Here is a 24,779-nt window from a genome sequence, read left to right as displayed (position 1 = left end):
CCTATTTTTTCCGATATCAAATGATCTGAAGCGTAAGAGAGATTCAAAATTTGCACAAGAAGAAAGAACTGAAAAAGTTGTTGAAATCGCGAGTAAAGGCAACGACCTAGAAACTCGGGTGATAAGCGAATTTTCTTTTATATAATATCGTTACAAGATACTGCGATCGTCTGCTTCGTAAATGAACTTCTAAAAAGATAAATCAGGACCTCAAGTGACTAACAGCTGCGTAAATTAATAATTAATATAGATTTCTAATGAATAGCAAGTGTGCAAAGTTTGGTTCTAATCGGTGAGTGACACTTGGGTAGTGTTACTTGTTAGAGATGTTCCATCGTTTTATTTATCCTGATATAAATGAACAATGAATCAAATATGTATATATTAATTTTTTTAAATATTTTCTTATCAGTTATATTACCCGAACAAATATAGATTAAATATTTTATATTTAAAATTAATGAAACGAACAACTTTTCAATTCTTTGACATTTCTAATTACAATAACTGAAAATTACTAAATTACGATATAATTTTCTCAAACATCAAACTAAAAATTTATACAGTTACATATTAAAAATTTCAGTTCTTGTTCAGCAAAATTTAACAACGGTTTCTTCATAAAACTTTATTCACGCATGTCTAAAAATTTCTACAATAATTTGTAACAGTGCAGAATCTAAAAATATTTGTTCGGCAGGAAATGTAGTGAATAAGAAAGTCAGATTATATTTAGAGAAAAATAAAGGAAGCTTTATTCTTTACATTCCATACATCGGCTGTCTTAGACGATCAGTGACGACGGCAATTCCGCGGATGAAGATTCCGTTCTCTATTCCGTTTGCTTTTATGTATCAGAATATCAACGGATATCGATTTCTCTTGCACGAGAAACGAGGGAGGATTTTTTCCCTGTCATTGAAACTCTTTGCGCTCTTTGTTCTTCTCGACATAGAAGAGGGGAGGAAGAGTTTCTAGAGGACGTGGAAAGCGTCGGAATTTTTGGCCCTTTTTGGGTCACGCAAGAAGAGCGGCGAGTTTGTGAAGGTTCGTCATGGTTGTGGCGTCACCTGGTTGCAACCTTAAGGCCTCTCGGTATGCTGCTTCTGCTTGTTTATATTTGCCGTTGAGATGCAAAATGGCTCCTAGGTTCGTGTGACTTCGGGCCTCATGGGGCCTCAGACCCATTGCGTGCCTGTACCAAAGCTCAGCCTCCTCGCGACGATCCACTCGTCGCAGGGCCGACGCTGCGGCCACTGCTAGATCGTAATCTGATCGGGACAACTCGGCGGCACGTAATTGCTCCTCGGCTGCCTCTGCCAAACGCCCTTGTGACGTTAAGAAAAGACCTGAAACAAAGGAAGAAAAATATTGTTGAAAACGGAACACTTTTTGATTTATAAAAAGGTTTTTTAAATTCGAGTAAATACGGCTTAGTCATTTCCATGCCGAAATTGGATTAAAATCGTTATTAGTAATTTAACTGTATGAATTTATTTACGACTGGCTAAAACCTGCAGTTGGATCCAACTTTCACTATAAATACTTGCAATTGCCTGGAAGTTTGGCAGGAGAAAGGAAAACAGCAGAAAACTGTCTTTCAAGTTCAACTGGGTTTTTAAAAGACCTCGCGCTCGGCATTACTCACAACGCAACCAATAATACTCCAAACCATTTGTTTGAAGTTTTATCTTTCGTATTTAAAAATTTATCTGTTAGTAAAAATTGCCTTTCGTGGTTGAATTTAACTGTTCGTGATATAAAATTAATTTTTACATTGTGATTCATAAAAGTGTAATGTAATCGTTCAAAATTCCAATCTCTGGATTTCAACGGATCTTTACGTTTCGGCACTCACAAAGTCCGAAAATCAGAAATATTTATTAATTTAATTAATATTTATATATTAAATAATTAAAGTAGAGTTTTCTTAAAACTAAGATTTGAAAGAACGGAATCAAAGCCTACGGCTTGATGTATCTATTTAGTAAATTTAAATAGAAAGCAAAGTGTTTTCTTTATTAACATTATATTGAAAAATACGCCTACTTCTTATATGCTATTCAATTTGGTCTATACCGTTTTATTTTTTAAAGACAATTGACTCTATGACCTAATTATCAAGCGCTAAGCGCGAGTGACACAATGAGAATGCAATCGTCAAAGCCGCATGTACTTAGAGAACCTTCTTTAAAAACAAATGGGAAAAATGTTTAGTTCCAGTTTAGGACTGTACTTACTCAGAACTTTAAATCACAGTTGTTGATTTAAGTCACAATATTTAGATACAACTGTTTGGTTGGTTATTAATATTTTTTATTAATTATTTGAATATCTTGTTTAAAATTCGTCTGTTTTAATTAATTCTATTGTCATTGATTTTAAATAAAAACATTTTTTAAATGGAATTTCAGCTATTACATTTTTTGTTAAAAATTCATCTTTTTGGTTAAAATTCAACTATTTTCTTAGAAAAATCGTTTGTATTTTGGTGCAAGACTTATTTTTCAACTAAAAATTCAATTATTTAATTCCAGGTGGAAATTTTATCTTTTTTAATTCAAATTTTGTTTTTGTGGATTGAAACTTAATATTTGTATACAAAAACTGCACTTCCTTGTTGAACATTGATTTTTTCAGTTAAGAATTTAACTATTTAGTTAATCATATTTTAATTTAGAAAATGGCTTTTCATTTGCTTAAAAATTAAACAATTCCATTTTTTGGTTGAAAATTCCTTATTTTTAGTTGAAAAATTCAACTGTTTTCTTAAAAATTGATGATTATTCTTAGATTAACATTTAACTGCTGGCCTTACAAAATATTAAATCCCCCAGAAGTTGCATTCTAAACAAGGTAAAATTAAAGAAAATCTTTTAGAAAAAACAAATTAACTTTCAGAGCCATCCAATTTATAGCAAAATATAAGAACATTCTAATATTTCCCACACTCTGAAATTCAAAATTTACAATTTTACTCAAAGGAATTAACTATAAACTTTACTCTCTTGTATAATAAGTGTAGGAAAATACGATATATTTTCTTATCTTAGAAAAATAATTTTCTCTTAAATTTGAAAAAGGTAAAAAATATTTTATACGAAAATTATAACTAATGTGAGTCAAGTTTTGTATTCAGTTACCAATGTCGAGAAGAATATTTTTCACAAGAGATACACTTCCTGTTTGATCATTTTCCATTTTCTTTCCTTTCTTCTTAAAAGGCTATCCAACTACTGAAAATTTATACCATGGATGTCCTATGTTTCCACTTTGCATGGGGATCCCTAGTGTCAGGTAAAGCTACCATTCTATTAGAAATTCACACCATTGCAAGTAAAAGCTTTTATAAAACAGATATATATATTCTTATAAAAATGTTAGCTAAAAAAATATTGCAAATCTCAAAGTATTTTGCATCTTAACAAATAAAATCACAATTTAAGAAAATAAAAATAGCCATTTTTCTCTATAATATCTTCTTTCTCATATAATTACGTTAATAAATCAAAAAACGATAGAATCTATATTAGGATAATATCTGGCTTAAATATTATTAATAATTATTGAACTTCCGAAATAAAATGTATAATCTAAGAAAGTTGATATTCAGATAAATGTCGAAAATTATTGTAAACTCACAAGTAATAAGTCGTATATTTATTTGTAGAAATTTAATAATTATTTAGCCAAACAGGAAACTGAGCATTTCTATGATCCTTAAATGAAATTTAATGCCAATTTGCTATTTACTTACTTATACAAATATGAATGTTGAACGAATCCAAAATATATGAAATCGATATTGAATCGCATGAGCGTTTTTAAGTTGTATTTATATGTGCATATGAAATTTCAATACCGCCTCTGAACCTCTCAGTAAATACCAGTCACTACGCGATTTTTGATATTTCAATCGCCACCGATTTCCAATTGGCTAAAAGGGTATCTATGGAGCCCACATGAATATTTTCACTTTATTTACACAGGTTTGCGATAGCTTGGGATTGATAAGCATCTACTTCAGACTTTCTGTTTGCCAACCTTTGAATTTAGTTTTTTCTAAATAAATAATGGAAGAAACTAAATAAACTCGGTTATTTAAAAACATTAATTATGGTCCGTTTAAATATTAGGAAATATTGATAAGAGAAGGGTGGACTGTTCTGCAAAGAAGATCCCAGGGTTACTTTAATCCTAAAGTTTGATTAAAATAATTTGCAGAAGAGTGATACTAACTTGATTAAAAAAAAAGATTCAGTATCAAATTATTCGACATTTAGACGTTAATATTGATTTGGTCTTTGATGAGATTAAAAAAAACATTCGCTTCCTAGGATCATAAAGTTTGGATGGTACATTTTTTTTTATGTTTGAATTTTTATCATTTTGATATTAAATGTAAGATTGAATTGTTCGGCAACATTTTATCATCTCAGATTTCAAATTATTTGAAATAAAATGTCCGGTAACGCTCCATTTTAATTTATTATCCTATAAAATTAAATACTATTTTGAAACGCTGGTGTCAAAGTAAAATAGAATGACGCTGGGTAAATACTTGGGCTCATTTTATGGATACTTAGCTTCCTCAAAAGTATCCAATAACATTCCTTTTCTTATAGAAAGTTTTTTCTCTTATAAAAAAGTTACACTTCAAATCTTTTTTAAGCTTATGTTTGTTTATTAGCGATATTCAGAGAGATCATCAAAAGAGCAATCAGTAAGTCCTGACAACTTTTTAACTTACCGTCCTGTTATATTCCAAATTAAAAAATGTTCCCCACGTAAACAATGTAAAATTTCTTTAAATTTTATAAGTCGCTATTGATTGAGCCAGAAATACATTCTATCGCAGGATAGATAATATTTCATAGTTAATAGTTAATATATAATATTAACATAGAGAATAGTTCAAACAGCGCTTCTCGAAAATGCGAACAATTATGTTAATACAGTATTCTAATATTCTTAATATTGCAAAAAGTTTTTCCTAAATGAAGAAGATCAAAGGTGTATTTAAAGAATAATAAATATGTATTGCTGGATTATTATAGGCATTGGAAAGTTGGTCAATAGATCAATCGATGCGAATTGAAAAAGCGACCAAATATATCACATACAGTCCCGTTCTATTAACAATTTAAAAAACTTTTTCTGGTATAAACAGCACAAACAATAAATTTTGGAAAATTATTAATCGGTATTGCTATATTTTAAGCGACTATGTTAGGTTGTTAAATAGATCTATCAATACTTTTTGAAAAAGCGGACAAATGTATTAAACATAGTACTGTATTGCTCCCAATGTTAGAAACGTTTTCTTGGTATAAACTTGATGAACAATATTTAAAAAAAAATCATTAATAGGTTTGAACACTTTTATTTATAGGTATTTTCATAACATAAGCAGTCATGATAAGTTGTCAATAAAATCTATCAAAGCTTCTTGAAAACGCGAACAAATACATTATAAAGAATCCTTATGTATCCCCAAAAAAAGTTGTCATCATATAAATAATATAATCATTATATCAGAAGAATTATATAAATACGTATTGGATGCGTTTTGAGGACGCTAACAAATGTATTGGACATAGTTCTATAGTATTCTTAATATTAAAAACCTTTTCCTGGTATAACTTGGATAAACAATATATTTTAGAAAATTGTTAATGGGTATTGCTATATCATAATGGACCTTGTTAGGTTGCTTAATACACCAATTAATGCTTCTCGGAAATGCGAACACATGCATTAGCAACAGTCATGCTGTATGCCCAATAATAAAAAAAGATTTCATCATATAAACAAGATAATCAATATATTATAAAATAAATATAAAGACGTATTAAACGCATCTCGAGAACGCGGTTAAATGTATTAGAAATAGTAATGTAGTATTTCTGATACCAATAAAGTGTTTCTCACATAAACGGAATATACAGTTTATTTGAAACTTGATAAATAGCTACTATCAGCTGATAAGAGGTTATACAATAGGTCGATTTATGCGTCTCCAAGACGCGAACACATACCTCAGATATAGAATTTATGCATTTTGAATAGCAAAATAGTTTTTCGTATATATATGGAAAACATTTTTTTTGCTTCAAATTTCCAAACACAAAAAAAAACCATTTTAATTGGCTGATTTAGCTTAAAATCCTATCAGAACTGAAAATTAATTGGGTCTGCAATTTGTGAATACAAAAAAGTTACACTCACACACATACGGAATTTTTTAAATTGCATTGTCGATTTCTTGGGCTCACACTATATCAAAATATGTCAAAAAAGAAAATTTGAAAATTTTGGTTATTATAAACCTCCCTCTAAGAGGAAGCAAGATAAAATATTCTAGAAAACTTGAAAATTGTTTTTCGATAATCTAATTGTGTAATACGGTAAACTATTTAGCAATCTCCCTGGTTGAATATTATATTCTGTTAATTTATATCTATAATATGTAAATAACATAAACTTAAAATGAACAAATATTGAAGCTTCAAACAGGCAGTTTTCAAAAGAAAGCATCTGAATTTAGGCAAATTTAATTATTATTTATTAAAAATGTGTAATTCCTAATTGAATTTTTTTATATTTTATAGATTGAAATTGAAAAAATTGAAAATTAGGAACTCCAAATTCATACGTAATTGTAGGACTTCGAGTAGAAACTATTTATATTTTTTCATTTGAATTCTAATTGTCAAAAAGTGTACTACTTCAAACTTCCAAAATTAGGAACGAAACAATAATTTTAAAAAATCTAGAGTCATACCTTTAAAGAGTTTTAAATAATAGAACAAATATTGAGCCTAAATTCAGATCCGATTTCATTATCCATACTGTCACATATTTTTCAATACTATAAAATTACACAAATGCAAACTCTTGAAGCAATTTCGTTAAGCAATTTGTCATGGTTTGGGATTGATTAAACAATTTTGCGTTTTTTTACATTTAACTTTCAAGATAAGGATGTATATCACGTCAATAAATCCCAAAAGTCGCCAATCTTTAAAATAATGTTAAAAATAAAAACAAATAGATCTGTTATTGATTTCTATAAATCTTGACGAAAGCTTCTGATTGTAGTTTGGAAAAAATAATTGAGGTTAAAATAGTTAATTTAATAGTGGTTATTTGGAGTTTTAGTTTTTGCTGTCTCTTTAAGAAAAGGTAATAATAAAATTCTTGTTTAATCCTAATGATCAAGGCCTCATTTTATTCTTTGAAGGATTCTCTATAATTGTATTTGGGTGGTGTTAATTAAAATTGAAACTATACTTCTTTATAAACATGATAACTGTATGGTTTCTAAATTAATTTTTTTATTAACATCAAACCAAATAGAAATTTAAAGAATCGTTCGAAGAAAAGAAAATGAGGCCTTGATAATTAGGATTGAATAAGAATTATAACTTTTCTATAAATATAAAAAACCCTGAACAACTGCTGTTAAATAAAAATTTTAACCTGAATTATTTGGATCTGAAGTATGCTTAGAAACCTTTGTCAAGATTTACAGAAATTAATAATAGATATAATTTCTTCAATTTTATAAATCATTTCAAAGATTGGCAACTTTTGGGATTGATTGTCCTCCTTAAAGAAAAAGTTGTCATTAAGAGCGATAGCAAACGTAAATTTAAAATGAGGAAACGTCCCACTTTTTATATTCATGGTGTTAAATTAGAAGTTTTATTTTATCAGTTTTGGTCAAGTTTAAGGTAAATAATTTCTTTGAACCAAAAATTTGTTGGCGTAATTTTTTGGGTTTCGTAGTCCCGGACAGAAAGCCTTGAAGTTCCATCCATGTGTTCGTCCATCTGTCGGACCATTCGTCCTACTTTTTTCTCAGGATGAAAAGAGAAAGAAAGAGACACAGAGGGAATAATGAGATGTGATGGAAAATCAGGGTACGATAAGTAGAGAAAGTGACGACAGACGATGTACATGAAGCAAAGTGGAACAATTAAGGGGAAGTAGATGACGTGATTTGAAACGAGAGGAGGTTGTGTGAGAAAAATGAGGAGAAATAAAGGAGATGTAGAGAAAATTGTGAAAAATAAGAAGACGTGATATAGGGAAAGTAAGGGTAACTAAAGGAAATAATGGGTGGAGAAGTGATAGCAAGCAAACTGCAACAATACTGGTGAGAAGGAAAGAGGAAGTGATGAGTTGGCTGGGGAAGTAAGAATGGTAATTATAGAGAAATATTGGGAAGGGAAGTATGAAATTGTATGAAAGTTAAGGTGCCAGAAGTAGTAGAAGGGGGGAGTGGGGGAAGAAAAAGTGATATAAGGAGAAACCTATGGGGTGACGGTAAATAGGGGAAGGACAGGAAGTAGCTGAAGAATTAGAGGGAAAATATGGGAGAAGAATATTTATATATGAATAGTTAGTTGACGTCCCAATAGACAACGAAAGCTTTTAATCCAGGCATAAGGAAGCTGCTTTGACTAATCTTGTTATAAATTCCTGAGCAAATTAATTTTGTTTAATTTACAAATATTGCATTATAGTGGCAATTTCTTGCTAGGAGAAGTGAATTTTATTAGATTAATAATTTGAAGTTAATTAGTGTTTTAACTAAAGTCCTCTTTTATTACAATTTTTATTAGCAATTTTTGAAGGAAAATATCAAAGTAATGGGCCAAATTCAATTAATTGATGAACATGCAGTGTTGATGTGCTATTGTTGACCTTACCGTAATGATAATGTACGCTGGGGTCTTCTGGAGCTAATCTCCTGGCGCGCAGGAACCACCTCTCTGCTTCCAAAACACGACTGGACTGCAAGGCAAACATCAAGCGTGATTAGATCGTTGAACAAGCCAATTGTTAACAGTGCGAGTTTAGTTAGACTTGATTTACATAAAATCACAAACTGTCCTTGCAAGGCTATTGTTTCTAAGTGATTGACAATGCAGAATTGATAGAACCCTTTAATGTCAGAAATAAGGTCAAACATCACCATAATTATTAAAATTATTGATCTAAAAGCCCAAAAATGTAAAAAAAATTATTACTGGAAAATATAAGCAAATTGAAAGATAAAAAAATATATTTTAATGAAAAAAGTAGACAAGACCGAGGACTAAGTGGTAAAATAAACCTTTCTTCTAGTAGCAGCTTCTAATAGTGGGTATATCTTCAAAGGAAGCATGCCATAATGACCTAAGCCACAAATTTCCAAAAATAAGATGATATTAGCTGATAAGTTTTGGATTGATAAGTGAATTCTTACTTTTTTATGAGGCTTAAATTTGAATTTTTTATTGCATTCAAAGATTCTTTTTATCACGACTAAACGTGCAAGTCAAAGTGAAAAAATTTCCCTTTCCATTCTTTTTAAATGTAACACCATTTATCATTCAAACTTCTATTTTATTGACTCAAGAACTTTATAGCTAAAAAATAAATTCTCGATTTAAAAAAAATGAATATTGGATTTTTTATTACAGTTAAAAGTTAAAAAAACGTGCTGCCCGCTCAATGATAAAACCTTCACCCTTGAATTTCTTGGAACCTAATAAAACTTTATAACCAAACTTTTCTCTGAATTTTATTTTGGTCAGATAATATTGTATGTTTTGTGTATCAGTTTGAAAATTTATTAGAATAATACTATGGCCAAGATCTATAAATGTCGAAGAAAAATGCCAAAATTTTCAGTAATGACGAGAAGGAAAGAAAATGTTCTTATATTAGGAAAACAATAGCATGTTTCTTTGATTTAAGATGATGATATTTCAAGCATGTTTAATTTTTTTTTTGAAATGTACCGTTAATGTAACCCAAGAAAAGTGTTTGTGTGTATATTTTTGAGACTATTTTAACTTGCGCAAATATGGTATTTTTAATCTATAATTCTATATTATTATTAAGTACCTATAATTGGAGGTTAGCTAAGCCTAACTGAATAAGCTTTTGAATGCCCCTGCCCACTATCTACAGTATTATTAAATAAAGCCCAAAAAAGTTTCATCAGAAAAAATGATACAGTTTCGCGGAAATAGGTTTAGAAGTTGAAAATCTCAAAGTGCCACTAACTTAAACTTGAAGCAGACCTTTGCTGAAGATTGCTATTCAAAATAGAATTTTAAGTTTAGGTAAAAGATACAAAATTGCTATTGAGATAGGGAGTTTCGAAACATGGATAAAAAAGTTGGATCTAAAAAAGTAAGCCCTTCAGTAAGTAAGACCTTTAGAAACAAATAAAGGTCAAAGGTTTGATTATTTAATAACAAAAATATTTTCTGATAAGAGACAAAATTGTTGATAAGTTTCAATTTTAGCTACATTTAAACATAAATATTTTTTATCAGTAAAATAAAAAAATTATATTTCGAACAAGTCCTTTGATCATAACGTTTATTTTATTATTAAAAAATTCACTGAAACCCTTGAACTGTAATTAAGAAAAATTCAACATTATCTTTTGGTCTGTATATATTTTTTAAGTGAATTTTTTAAACTTAAAATTTTTCTACTCATACACTGAAAAGAAGATTTAATCCTTCTAAACTAACAGTTGAACGGCACACTACTATTAGGTCAGTACAAGTGTTATTATTAGAAATCGCTATTTGAAAAGATTTTTTAACCTACTCTAATAATGAGTATAAAAATCAAAAACTGGAAAATACCTTAAATAATTCTATTTCAGAAATTCTTATAAATAATTTCCCATTGGTTAAGAAATCTCACGAAATTTCGATAAAAATCTGGGAACATTCCACAAAAATAAGAGAAAAATTTAATACGATGAGGAAGAAAACTTCCCGGAATTTTAGCAGGAATCTGAACAAGATTTCAACAAAAAATTTCCCAGAACTTTTCACCTCTTGAGTAAAAGTAATAGAACAATGTAAAAATCTCTTTTTTTTATTTCAGAATCAAATAAAATGGAAACAAGAGTTGACTTTAATTCTAAAAATAATCCATTTACGAAGAAGTACATTTTTCACTACTTTTATCGTGCCTTGAAAAGAAAATGCTTGAGAGAAATTTCATTTCCTACCTGAGTAGGAGAGAATGGGACTGGAAAGTTGTCGAAGACCACGTTCAAGAAATGGTGGTAGGAGGAGATAAGGAGGTATGGAGGGATTTGAAGTAGGGTGGATTGTCGATAAGAATAAGAAGAAGAAAGAGGAGAAAGGGAGAGGAAGAGAAATGCTGGTCGTCTTAGTGACGTAAGAAGACCATGCGTTTATCCGTCTGGTCAAACTTACGTTTCGTGCCAGGAGCTTCCCGTAAGTGATGTGGGCAGGCACGTGGTCTGGCTGACTGGCTAAACTCGCCTGAAACCACTTCTCAGCCTCCGCGTACTGCTGCAGTCTCGACAACGTCTCACCCAGTAAATTGTAGACGCTCTGAAACATAAATTTAGTTGTTGATTTTGAGTTTGCGGCTGCAACAAGTTAACAAGATAACAAGTTCAGTGTCTTATCAGAGTACAAAATTTAATTAACCATTATTAATTTAGAAGAATAGACATGATATAGTTAATATTAATCAATCTTATTAACTTTTATTTACTATTACACCATCAAGCGAAATTTCTTTCGGTATAAGAAAGAAAATTGTAGGTGAAGTTCTCAGTTTACGATCACTTATAGTTTTGCAAATTAAAAAAAAATATTTTAATATTAACAAATTAATGAATCATTTTGTTGTTTCGGACATACGTAAACACAATGCTTAGTTACTTCTTGCTTTAAATCCAGAATAATTGTCAATTTTCTAAACAAATTGAGTAAACAAATGTGTATTATTGCCGAACCAAAGTTCAAAAATAGCTTTCCTTGAACACAATTAATGAAAAATGTATAGGGATCAATATTTTGTACGATTTCACAATAACTGATAATAATCGTTGGTTGTTTAAATCAAATTTATAAAACAATTTACAACTTGCATATTTGTCAACAAATTGATGTTGTTTTTTGTTACGAAATTTTCTGTTATAGACTCAAAAAGGCATTTATTTCTTAGAACACTTTTTAAGGTAACAATATTATTATTGCACTTAAATCAATTTTATTTATAACTAAAAAATTTCTTAAATTTTGCACCAGTACATTGCGTTTTTTCAAAAAAATGCATTGTAAATGAGTTGACAGAATTCTATCCTTATGTTAATAAATTAACCAACAATAGTTATCTTCATTAACAATATTGATATTAACTCATTGATAAAATAACATTAAAACAAAGATACGTTGATCAAGTTATTTGGAGTTAATTTAATTTAAAAGTCTGAATCTGCCAGTCAACAATTGACAAGAATCTGTATTTGTTTTTAAAATTTATTTAAATAAGTATGAACTATTTTTGCTTGAGTATTTGATTACGTCAAATAAACTACTTTAATTATTTGAAAAGTAGTAGAGATGTGGATTCATTTATGACAATATTTTATCAAATAAAAAATTATATTTCTGTGATAAAGTGTCATAGAAAGGGATTTTTCCAAGTCATTAAGGACATGTGACGAGTGGGTCACGTGAGCAGATTCCTTCTTTGCCCTCACTTTTTTTATTTCCCAACTTATTTTCACACGAAGCGTCACATCTAGTTGAAAATTTTGGAAAATAAATAAGAAGCACTAATAAAGGTGGGTCTGGTTCTATATTTCAATAATTATGAAAAAAGTAAAAAAAATTATTTACAACAACAAAATTTTTTCCTACTTATACAAACTTAAGACCAGACCCACCATTATTAGTGTTTCTTGTTTAGTATCCCAGATTTTCAGTTCGATGTGGCGTTTCGTTTAATAACAATAGGAAAAATTTGGTGTTATCAGGTAATTACTCATAATATTTGTTTATGACATTAACAATTTTCGTTGCATTTCAAGAAAATAGTAACTAAGTATAATTTTTATGTATATCCCAAATAAAAAATTTAAAAATAAAGTCTTAAAGTATTTTAAATCACTTTCACGTTTACTTATTAATTTAGCAATATAAAAATCAAAGAATTTGATTTAAATACTGTTATATTCGGATTATTTTTTATAAATGAAAAATAAATTCTAAAATCGGCGCGCACAAATATCATTGGAATTTAGTTAACTTTTATTGGACAAAAGAAAGTTTGAATGACATTAATTAAAATTTTGTAGAATTTTAAAATACATAAACACGTTAAATAAAAAATTATTAGATCAATTTCCTGTGTTTTCAATTGTCAATTAAACAATTGTTAACATTGTAGGCTTAAGAGTAAAAAATCACGTAGGAAGAGTATGAAAAGTAAATAGAAAGTGAAAACTGTATTATGTAATCAGGCAAATTTAAGTTTCAGGAAGAAGAAGCTATAAAAAACAAAGAAAATATAATCCTGTTAAAAAAATTATAATTTATATGAGCAGTTTTAAGTAGAAAAAGTCGCGTATGGCCAGAAAAAACTGTGCTTTAGTGCAGGCGAGAATTTCAAGCGATGTAATATGTCAGTAGAATTTTTCGTTATAGTCAAACCATACATATTTTTAATATAAAGAATATTTCTGCTTAAAGAAACTTTAAAAACAGTTGAAAAATTCTGAATCGTATAAAGTATTTTATATAACCCATGCATGAATATATATTATCTTGAAAAGCAAGAATGAATATTGTCTCCACGAACACGAAAAACTGGGCTCTATTGCTTAGTTTATATTTTTAGTACTTGTTAATCAACATCTTCTTCTTCCACTTAGTGAAAAATATAGTATAATAATGATGAATTCAATGTTTTGTTACGTTATTTTTAGTTTTCGGAACAATAAACTTGAATGATGAGATTTCTAAGTGAAAAGATTGAATTATCGTCAAATATGTTAATTTTGAGTAAAAGTATCTATTATAGAGTACATGAAAAACGTATATAATAGTCAGGCATATTCATTTTCCGGAGGATAGTATAATACATTCAGCCTTAAGTGATGTTACACAGTTAGAGTCAGACATAATATTGTTTCATTCGAGAAAGTTTTTGTATGTATTTAGGAAGGTGAATTTTAGAGACAAAAATTGTGTCTTAGTATTAAATACAACCTTCCTAGGTATAAAAGTAATAGTATTAAGACATAAACAAGTGTGATTTAATGTAAGCACAACTGAAATTTCTGTCAGAAGAGTAGGTGAAAAAAGAGCGATATAGTCCGACATTTTAGATCTTCGGCCAAAAAAGAATCTTTACGAGTGGAAAAGTGTTAAATTAGTCAGGCACTCATCATTTTTCAAATTCTGCCAACTTTCTTAATTTCAATTTAAATAAATTCAGCGAATTCACCAAACTTAAAGTATGTAAGGAATTTAGAATATTCATTGAATTCAGGGATGTCAGCTTTCTCTAGGGATTTGAGTGAATTCAGATAATTAAGAGATTTTAGAAATTCAGATAATTCAGATAATTTTAAGAATTTATATAATATAAAATATTCAATGAATATAGAACAATTAAAGGAATTTAGGGAATTTAAAGAATTAAAAGAATCTATAACATTTAAAGTATTAAGAAAATTCAGAATAATGAAGACTATCAGAGAATTGAAAGAAATCAAGAAATTTAGAGAAGTCAAGAGAGTCAGACAATTCAGGGAATTAAGAGAATTCAAGCAGTGAAAGGAATTTCACGAATTCAGGGAATTTAAGGAATTCAGGGAATTCAAGGAATTTAGAGAATTTATTTAATATATTTAAGGAATTGATACTATTCAAGGAATTCAGACTATTAAAATATACGGCAATTGAAAATATTCTATAAATTCATAAAATCCAAATAATTTGAGAGATTTCATATAATTTGGGGACTTAAGGATTTAAGGGATCTTAGAATATTCAAGGAATGAAAAGATTTTCAGAAATTCAGAGAATTCAGGAAATGTAATATATTTGCGGATGACAGGGAATGTGGAGAAATGAAAGATTTCATGTAATCTGCAATTCAGAGACTTAAGGGAATTCAGAGATTTTCAGAAATATAAAGAATTCAAAAAATTTAGAGGTTTAAAGGTGTTAAGGAAATCTGGAGAATTTTAAGATATTTTAATAGTTTCATGAATTAAATTACTTTTAGTAGTACTAAAGTCAGGAATCAAAAGGCTTAAAGGTCTTTTTCTTGTTTCAAGTATTTAAAGTCGTGAAAAATAAAAAACTTATTGATTGACAAAGTAGATTGAACATAAATAATAATTGGAATGTCAAAAATATTAGTTTCCAATCATTTATTTTATTAATACAATTGAATAAACAGATAAATTTCCGGCATTTAGAATCCAAAATGAACCCCACTCAAACTAAAAAATAATAATTTTAACCTCAAGTTAGAAAAATATTAATGTCTCCTAAATTAGAACCGGCTATAAGGATCCTTTTAACGCGGATTCTCACAGATAATAAAATGAACAAATATAGAAAAAAAGGAAATAAACAAAGCATCTCTGCAAACCAACTTCTCGTCCCAGGTAAATAACAAAAAATGTTCTCAAGCTATTTTAAACAAAAGTCTTTGCTTCGTGGGTTTTTCATTTCTCGAACGATTTTGTGCCCTAATCATTTATTAACTCAACTCTTTCCATTTGAACAATGATTAATTTATGACTTCTGAAATTTATTTGTCTAAAGATCCCGGCTAAGAGTTTCAGGACGAATATATCAGACATAATTTTCTTGGCTTTCTCCTAAACTAGACGGAATACCGGAGAGAGATAATTAGGGCTCGCTCAGCAATTCTGAACTCGGAAGGAAAACATTTCGGCAATTCGCTGCGTCCGTTTGGCCTTCTACGTTTTATAGAGAGATAGACAGATTTCGATAAAAAAGCAAATCTCTCTTTTTCTCTTGGTCTGTCGCATTTCCTTTGCCCTTTATACCGTCCTAACTTGTTCAGCAGTCACTCTAGAGTCCGAAAATTTGGCAGTATCCCACAATTACGATGTAGTGAAACGCTTCCCTCAAACGAACTCGAGCCAACCGCAATTTGGACATGCAGCTACAACTTGCAGTCAAAGATGGATCATTGGTTTCAGGAATTCAACGAAAATTCGTCATATGGACAAAAATTAATTTCAGTAAGTACATGAAAGATGAAAAAAATGTGTTTAAAAAAAATTATAAAATTTATCATCATATATAATATAATACGCGGTTGCTAAATAATTAAATAATAATACTTAATTAACTATAGTTAGAGATTAATTCTCTCAAAGCACTGTAGGCTTTGAGGTATACATTCTCACCGTGACATTCGCGCTGCGCGCTCGAATTTGCCGGAAATTTGTAAATATATATTTTCTCAGCCATTTTAAAATAAATAAAAGACTACAGTACTTGTTCAGACATTTTTTTTATCGCGCGTTGTTATGCTAAGAATCGGTTTTTGTTTTTCATATTATTTTTTATGCATAAAGCAAAATATCCTAAAAGTCTTTTTTTAGATTTTAACGTATCTCACGTCTTCTGGTACAATATTGGAATTTTCAATTTTCTGCATATTACTTACGATAAATAAAAACAAAATTACAAGTCTTAATGGAAAGTGGAAATGACATTTTCCAGGATTTTTCAAAAGCTTTGAAGACTTTTTCAAAAAGTTTTTCAATAGTTTTTGTCATTTGGTTCAAAATTTGAATTCTGGTGTCAAGTCTCGGGCAATTCTGTACACTTTCTCAATCATTAATGATGAGAATGTAATAAATTATGACAAATTTGTACCTCTTTTCCGAAGAATAATTTTTCTATCAATTTGTTTTCGTATGTTTTGTCAGTTTTTTTACGGATTTGACATTTTTATTTTTAATGTAATTTTCATGATTAAAACCAAAACTCTCTGCCCTATCCAAAAATGATTCATAACAAATTTGCAGCTCTTTTTCAGGTAAAGAATTTTTCTTAAAGCATTTTTTTATATCTTGTGTTGTTTTTCTACAAATTTGGTACGAATTTTTTATTTTCAAAATTATTTTTCACAAATAAAACCAAAATCACGCGCCCTATCAAGAAGTGATTATTAACGAATTTGTAGATCTTTTTTGAGATCACGATTATTGTTCATTCATCTTTTTTCGTATTCTGCATCGTTTGACCACAAAATGAAATTTTTTATTCTTTCTTGTGCAATCTAAATTTGAATTTTCGATTCTCGAAGAAAATTCGAAAATTTGTTATAATGATCTTGAAGGTCTTTCAGAAAGCATTAATAAAAATTTTAAAAATGCTATAACTCTGAGAATTTTCTTTTGATCGAAAAAAGTCATTAGGATAAATTATTTGTCCTTTTTAATACTATGAACAACCGTACATAGAACTTTCAAATAAAAAAAGTGGTCTAACAATTTTTCAAAATGCTCTATTTTTAAATTTGTATCCAAAATGGCTGGTTAACCAACTTGTCCTTTTTTTTAGGACCTAAAAAAGTGTGCCAAAGATCGATCTGATCTGTTTATTTTTTCGAGAGTTATAGTATTTACGGACGGACGGACAGACGGACAGACAGACAGGCGCCATCCTAAAAACTTGATTTTTGAATTAAGGGGTTCTCGAAACGGGGAGATCCGTTGAAAGACTGATGTCAAATTTCAGACTTTTCTAATACTTTCTCAATCATAATTGATGAGAATGTAAAATAATCTGTTTAGAATAATAAAATTGAACACATTTTTAGAGTACTTCTTTCAATATGCTCTTAAAACTTCTGTAATTTAATCAATCTGAACAAAGTTTAAAATTTAAAAATATTTTATAATTATTTGATAAACATTGATTTCAAAACTGTCTTGATTGTACACTCAGAAAAAAATATACCGTTTATGATTTTTTCTATCATCTTTTCGTAGAGCAATCTACAGATATTAGGCTGTAAAATCTGGATCCTAATTTCTAAAATCCTGTATTATGAAACTTCATATTTAGATTGCTGTCTCAAATTTTTAAGTCTACGATCATAAACAGCATAATTTATTTTTCACAGTGCACAGATAACTTATGATATAGCTTATTTTTTTTCTTTGCTGATGTTTTTAGTAAGATTTCATTTATTTTTTATAATTTTTGTAATTAAGATTGATATAACGGATGAAAATATAACCATAAGTAGTTTTTGCCATTTTTTACTTTCCTAGATATTCATTTAACGGTGATCTTAAAAATTGAAAAAAGTCAGACTCTGTGTATGTTTGACGGTTTTAAAAAAAATGGCATAGGAATGAGAAAAACAAATTTCATTTCGGAAATATTTTTGGAAGGATTTGAATGATAAAACTCACATGCTGTGAAATTTCTTTAATTCTCTTTTCCAGCGACGAGATTTTTCAACCCTCTTTTAAATGCTCCTAAATACATTAACTTTCAGAATATATAAGTATATGTCTCTATATAAATTAGTAAGAAATATTACAAAAAGTATTAATGTTTTTGATTTTCTTTTAAAAAAATCATAATTATTAGCTTCTTCATTAAATAAAACTTGATGGTATTCAAATAATAAGTGACTAAAAAATATTCTGCTGATAAAATCTACATGGGAAATTTTACGTAAAAAGTTTGATAGATCGGTATTAGAATCTCGCTTACAAGTGAACTTTTTTAGCGAAATTCATTAATTTTTTTTTCTCGGGACTATTTATCGCTTAATAGAATTTTTAGTAAATTTCCTAATTTTGACAAAAATTAGAATTATTTGTATGAGATTTCATTCACACATCATTGTGTTTTGGATTAAGTCTATCTTTTGCATTAGATGCAAACAAAATGTTCAGAATTATATCCTTGACTTCTACTATTTCATTGCAGACCATTCAATCAGCATCATTACCAAATTTTTTCGATTAAAGCTGATCTGCAAATTAACGAAATATGTAATGAAAAAAGGGATGAAGTCCCGTGTGGAAAAATTTCGGGGCGCTGGCCAAGCGCTAGCCAGACCGTCTTGTGCCTGGTCAGACGCTGGACAGACGGTCTAATAGCACTGCTGGCCAGAAGTGTAACACCTAAACCATGAGATGGACTAGATTAGACAGCGCTGAACAGCCGCTGATCAGCTCGTCCAGAATAGACGAGCTGATCAGACGCTGGCCAGACGTGTAACGCTTTTACCATGCGATGGTCTAGATTGGACCGTACAGAAAGAGGAGGAAAAAAAGTATCAGAACTTCACAGATAGTACACTACCTTTTAAATCAGAATTTCAATATGCTCTAAAAAAAATTTCAAGTTAAAATATTCAGTAGTTTATTTTTTATGACAGTTTTCGTCGCTGGGGTAAAAACGTATCCCGGTGTGACAAGTATGTTATTCTATAGATGCGTGGCAAGCAAGGATTAAATTGAAATATTTCAGATCAAGATTTATCATTTATTCGTTTTTTTTTTAAATAAATTTAGTTTACTTTAAGTTCAACTATTATATAATAATGATCACAAAATAGCAGGCAATTCACGATATTAGCCCTAAGTACGGCCTTCCTACGGACGCCGAGTGATACGCGACAATTAACATAACCTACAAAATCATTTATCAATATCGATTTTTTATCAAGTTGTAAATACTATTACATGGTTTCTTTCCTTATTGTGTTCGGTGATTTCAAAGCAGGATATTTTGACTGCTGTGTTGATAACAAAATAGTAGACAATTCACGACATTGGTCATAAGTATGCCCATCCTACGCACGCAGAGGGATAGGCCACAATTAACACAACATAACATAACATTTTTCTCAAATCATTATTGTCCATCTTCGTTTTTATTAAAAATGTGGCTAGAAATAGGTTCAGTACGATGTAAAAACATATATAAAATCTTCCTCTCTGGTCTTTTGTAGGTTATATTGCAATTTGAGAAAAAATCAATTAATCTTATCTCATATTAGTGGATATTTTATTGCTCAACAATTATCAAAAAAACAGAGTGTATACAAACCTAGACATGTGTCAATCTGACTTCAACACAAAACTTTCCTGCAAACTTTAATATTCTTTTAGGTTATCCCAATCATTTCTGTCTGCTGAGGATCACACCATACACTGTCACGATAGCACTTCCTATTTTGAACCGAGACCGTCAAAGAGGGGTCCAGCCAGACCGCTTCGATGAATCTTTGAAATTTTTGCAATCGAGTCCGTCTAAGAGGGCCAAGGCTAGCACCCTATCAGACCGTCTAAAGTAGACGGTCTAGATTCGGTCTAGCCAGCCGATCTCTCTATATAAGACTGCCACGAAATTTTTCCACACGGAGTCTAAAAAAGAGTTTTACCATAAAAGTAATTAAGTTATGACAAAATAATTAGAAAATGGATTTTCTCAATACGCACAAAAACTACTTGAAATTAATGTATAGCTATTTAGTTTTTAAAACAAGAGGAAACAAAGTATGATTGAAAAAAGTAACCGATTTCCTAGAAAATATAGCCAAATCCGAAAACTTATTTAATCAATATAGCCAAATGTTTATCTTTCGCCTGAGTTAACAATTTTTGACTTTTCAAATACATTTTTAATTAAAATATTTATTTTGAATTAAATTTTGAATTAAAATAAAAGAAGTATTTAATGCATGTAGGTATCAACATTAACTAGGGGAAATAAGGTTAGTTCAAATAAAAACAAAAGCAAAATTCAGTTTCTAAAAAATGAACAATGCATATGTACAAATTTCATTTTTCAGCAATGTTATATTAATTATTAAAGCTTATATGCAAATCTACGAAGAATTTATTTAGATATCCATGAACGGATCTAAGTAATTGAGGGTTCAGCAAAATATATTAGTTTTTTCACTTGGCTGCGATTGACAACTGAAAATCTCGATTTGATAAAATATATTCATATTTTTACATTCTCATCAGAGAAGGTATTAGATTTGTGTAAAATTTAACCCCCTCCTCAGTTTTTGTAAAATGTCCACGTTTTGAGACCTTCTGAATCCGAGAAACAGGTTTTTACGAATGTGTCTTTCTGTATGTCTGTATTTATGTATGCCTTTATATCTGTCTGTCTTTATGTCTGTATGCCTGTATGTCTGTCTGCATGCCTGTCTTTATGCCTGTCTTAAGTCTGTCTTTATGTATGTCTTTTTGTGAGCACGATAACTTTTGAAAAAAATTAATCTATTAGATTGACTTTTGGTGAACTCTTTTAGTGTCTTAAACTAAAGGTTAACCTTGCTAGCCAGCCCTTATTGATAAAAATTCAAAAAGTGAGCGCCTTTTGAATATTTTTAAGACCGCTTTTTCAAAACTTAAGAATTCTCTGTACAGATATTCATCGTATTTCCAAAGTCGAACAATTTATCAAATGACTTTTTTCATAAAATTAAAAGTTATGACAGTTATAGCATGTACAAAGTTCTAAAAAACACACAAAAATGAACGTTTTAAGCCAATTAACGGACGATATAAAAATGCCAAGAGAAGAAAAAGTTTGATTTCTAAATGCCCTAGAAGATTATCATAAAACTTTTTGAATTTTCTTAATTAATCAAAAATTAAATTTTGACAGCATAATAAATAATGGAAAGTCCAAAAGTTACTTTTTTTCCGTGAAAAATTTTCACAATATTTCAAACATTTTTCAATATAATAATTCATTTTAAAAAAAAAGTATATATATATATATACATGTGTGTGTGTGTATATGTATACATAATTTAGAATTTAAAAAACGGTAAACCTGCTCAGTAGACCGTACGTGTGAACTTTAAATCATATAAATAACATTAGAAATAAGGAAATTCAGTTTCTGGAAAAACGACAAAAGTTGCAATAAAACTTTGAATAACCAAATTTTTAGAAAGAATGCGTATTTCTTTTAATGGTACAATGAAATTTCGTCTGTTTTAATACCAATGCAAGTTACAAATTATAATAATACACATTTATTGGAGTGATATAAAAATTCAGGGATAAACTCGAGCGCGAAGGACGAGATACGTGATGAGAATGTGTTCGTTAAAGCCAAAGGAGCTTCAACAAAACAGAATTCACAATCGCTAAATTACTGTTGTCGCTACTTTCACCTTAAGTTTCAAAAAGTCTGTGCACAAAGATCGAGCGCGAGGTAAGTACAATATCGAGCGCAAAGCATGAGGTCAATACATTTTTGAACGTAAAGCGCGAGGTAAATACATTATCGTGCGCGAAGCGCGAGAACCAGCGGTCGCACGCCCTAGGCGAGGTGAAACTTGCAAGCGCAGCGAGCCGCGCGCAAGGCGCGCGAGGAGATTGTTCCTGGTAGGCTGGCAGATTTTTAAAATTAAAAATGTCCACAAAATTACAGAAAAATTAGAATGGAAGTTTTTTAATTTGATTAACTCTAATTTGTAAAGTTATATTCAAATAATCGCGTGATACCCATGCTTTGTTAATTATGTTTTCGGAACAAATGGATAATTAGTAAAGCAAGAAACAGGTTACTTATAAACAATGATTAAATACTCTCAACTCTCACCCGTTGATATGGAAATGCAATAATTTCATAATACACTTTAAAATGAAAGGCATAAACTACAATGTAATTAGCTTTGTATAATTATTTCTGTTCATTCCAGTCAGACTTATGAATTAACCTACGATCAAAATCGAAAGTTTACATTATTTTTAACTGATACTGATAAAAAATTGCATCACATTAGGCTTGTATTTTATTTCATTAAAAACATGCACATCATAATGGTTTGATTTTCTGGATCAATTGCATGTCAATTAAATGAAAAAAATACAAAAAATTAATTACAATGATTACTTGAACTACATAAGTTCTTAAAAACACTTTTAGAAATTAAAAAAATATATATATAAATTTCCAAAACTAAACCTTCGTTTTTTTTAAATTAATTTTTTAACTGAAATATCAACTATTCTAGTTTTAAAATAAGCGCTTTCATTCAAAAATGAAAAATTCATCTCATTATAGTTAATTCGTTTTGGTTGAAGAATCTACTATTTATTTTTTTCTTGAAAATTCATATTCATTGGCAAGCATTTTATTATTTGATTAAAAATTTTAATTTTTGGTAGAAAAATGTTTTTTTTTGCTGAAAATTTTAACTACTTTGAAGAGATTTCTCTATTTTGATTTGAAATTCTTCAATTTGTTTTCAACATTTTTTTTCTCTGACTGACAAATCTTTCTTGTTTGAAAATTCAACTCTTATATTAAAAAATCGTCTTCATGGTTACAAATTAATCTTCTTTGTGTAAGTATTCAACTATTTTGTTAAATATTACATTATTTCCCAAAGATTGATGATTTTAGGTAAAATTTAATTAAGTAATTAGTTAAAAATTTAAGTATTTTTTGGGAAGGTCGATGTTTTTTTGGGTCAAACATTCTTTTTCAACTGAAAATTGAACTATTTCATTTTTATTGCGGGTTTACATTTTTTACTCTGAATTTTACCTATTTTGTCTAAAACTTACGTATTTTGTTAAAGATAACTTTTCTTTGTTAAACATCTTATTTACGGGTACAAATATTGTACGCTTTTCTAGAAAAATTCACTTTTCAGATTACAAAACCCAACCATTCACTTTAAATGTTTTTTCTTTTTTACCGAAATATCTTTCGTGGTTGAAAATGTAACCATTTTCTAAAAATGCATCTTTTTAGTAGAAAATTTAACGTATTTTTTTTTAATTCGTTTTAATTTGTTGAGAAATTAAAGTATTGTTTAAAAATGTGGATGTTTTTGGGTTGAAAATTAATTGATTTAATTTAAAACTTTATTTTTAAATTAAAATTTTAAGCACTTTTTTGGATGAAAATTTATTTTCTTTGAATGAAAATTGTTTTTTTTTATTCGAGAATTCACGTATAATGCTGAAAAATCGACGCTCTAAAACGTTTTTTTTTTTCAAATAAATTTCTAGAACAATAGAGATTTATAGCTCAATATCGAATAATTTTAATTATTGCCTACTCTAAAATGCAAAATTTTCTAAAATATTCCTTATTTAGCTATATTCTTTCGGCCATGAATCACCTAAGACTTTCAACTAAAGCCATAATAATTGCCACTCGACTCATCTGAATGAGATTGTGTGAAAATTAATTTTGGATGCCCAGAACTGGATCATTTTGATCTAAAGTTAATAATCAGAATGATATGTAACAGTGTTATATCTGGGGGGTTTATTGTGATTGTACTCAAGATTCTTTTAAATCATATTATAATACTAACATTATTATATAATAATAATAATAATAATAATAATAATAATAATAATAATAATAATGAGCCTCGGTGGCTCAGTTGGTTAAACACTTGGACTTCACCTCAGAGGTCCGGGGTTCGATCCCTGAGCCGGTACCTCTGGAAATTTTTCAATGTACCTTTACCGAGGTTCTGGTGGTTCGGAACCCACCTTAAGCTGTAGGTGCCCCCATCGTGTACTTGACTGCAACCCAGTCCGTCAATTATGAGGTAAAAACCAGGCTTTGTCCAATATGTCTGGGCAGACTGTTCTTATCAGATCACTTGATTGAATTATAAAAATGCGTCCGTGACTGATGATATATACCGGGAGAGCTCCGTGCAAAATGATCAAATAAAAAAATCCAACTCTAACCAAAAATGCCTTCGACATATTGGGCAGTATAAGCCTATGACAACATTTCGCCACAGAAATGTTTATTATTATTATTATTATTATTATTATTATTATTATTATTATTATAACATGAAGCCCTTTGGGGTAATCGAGACTCACTTGACGAGAAAAGGAATTGTATAAAGAGGAATAGCGGGGGGGGGGGGTATTTTTGTATATTAATCTAGAATTT

General features: G+C 29.4%; 1 protein-coding gene across 1 annotated transcript in view; it reads right to left on the bottom strand.

The window, feature by feature from the left end:
* Nucleotides 1-716: 716 nt before the first annotated feature.
* Nucleotides 717-24,779, bottom strand: part of LOC117182033 (protein O-mannosyl-transferase TMTC2) — a 560,376-nt gene continuing 536,313 nt past the window's right edge. The window contains exons 8-10 of the mRNA XM_033375055.1: nucleotides 11,244-11,384; nucleotides 8,718-8,802; nucleotides 717-1,349 (exon numbers count right to left, since the gene is read on the bottom strand). Of these exons, the coding sequence (XP_033230946.1) occupies nucleotides 1,018-1,349; nucleotides 8,718-8,802; nucleotides 11,244-11,384 (558 nt within the window). The 3' untranslated portion in view covers nucleotides 717-1,017. The remainder of the gene's footprint in view (nucleotides 1,350-8,717; nucleotides 8,803-11,243; nucleotides 11,385-24,779) is intronic.

Source organism: Belonocnema kinseyi, chromosome 10, assembly GCF_010883055.1.
Source record: "Belonocnema kinseyi isolate 2016_QV_RU_SX_M_011 chromosome 10, B_treatae_v1, whole genome shotgun sequence".
Taxonomy (NCBI): Eukaryota; Metazoa; Arthropoda; class Insecta; order Hymenoptera; family Cynipidae; genus Belonocnema; species Belonocnema kinseyi.
The sequence above is the reverse complement of the archived record's forward strand: the minus strand, read 5'-3'. Positions and strand labels throughout refer to the sequence as shown.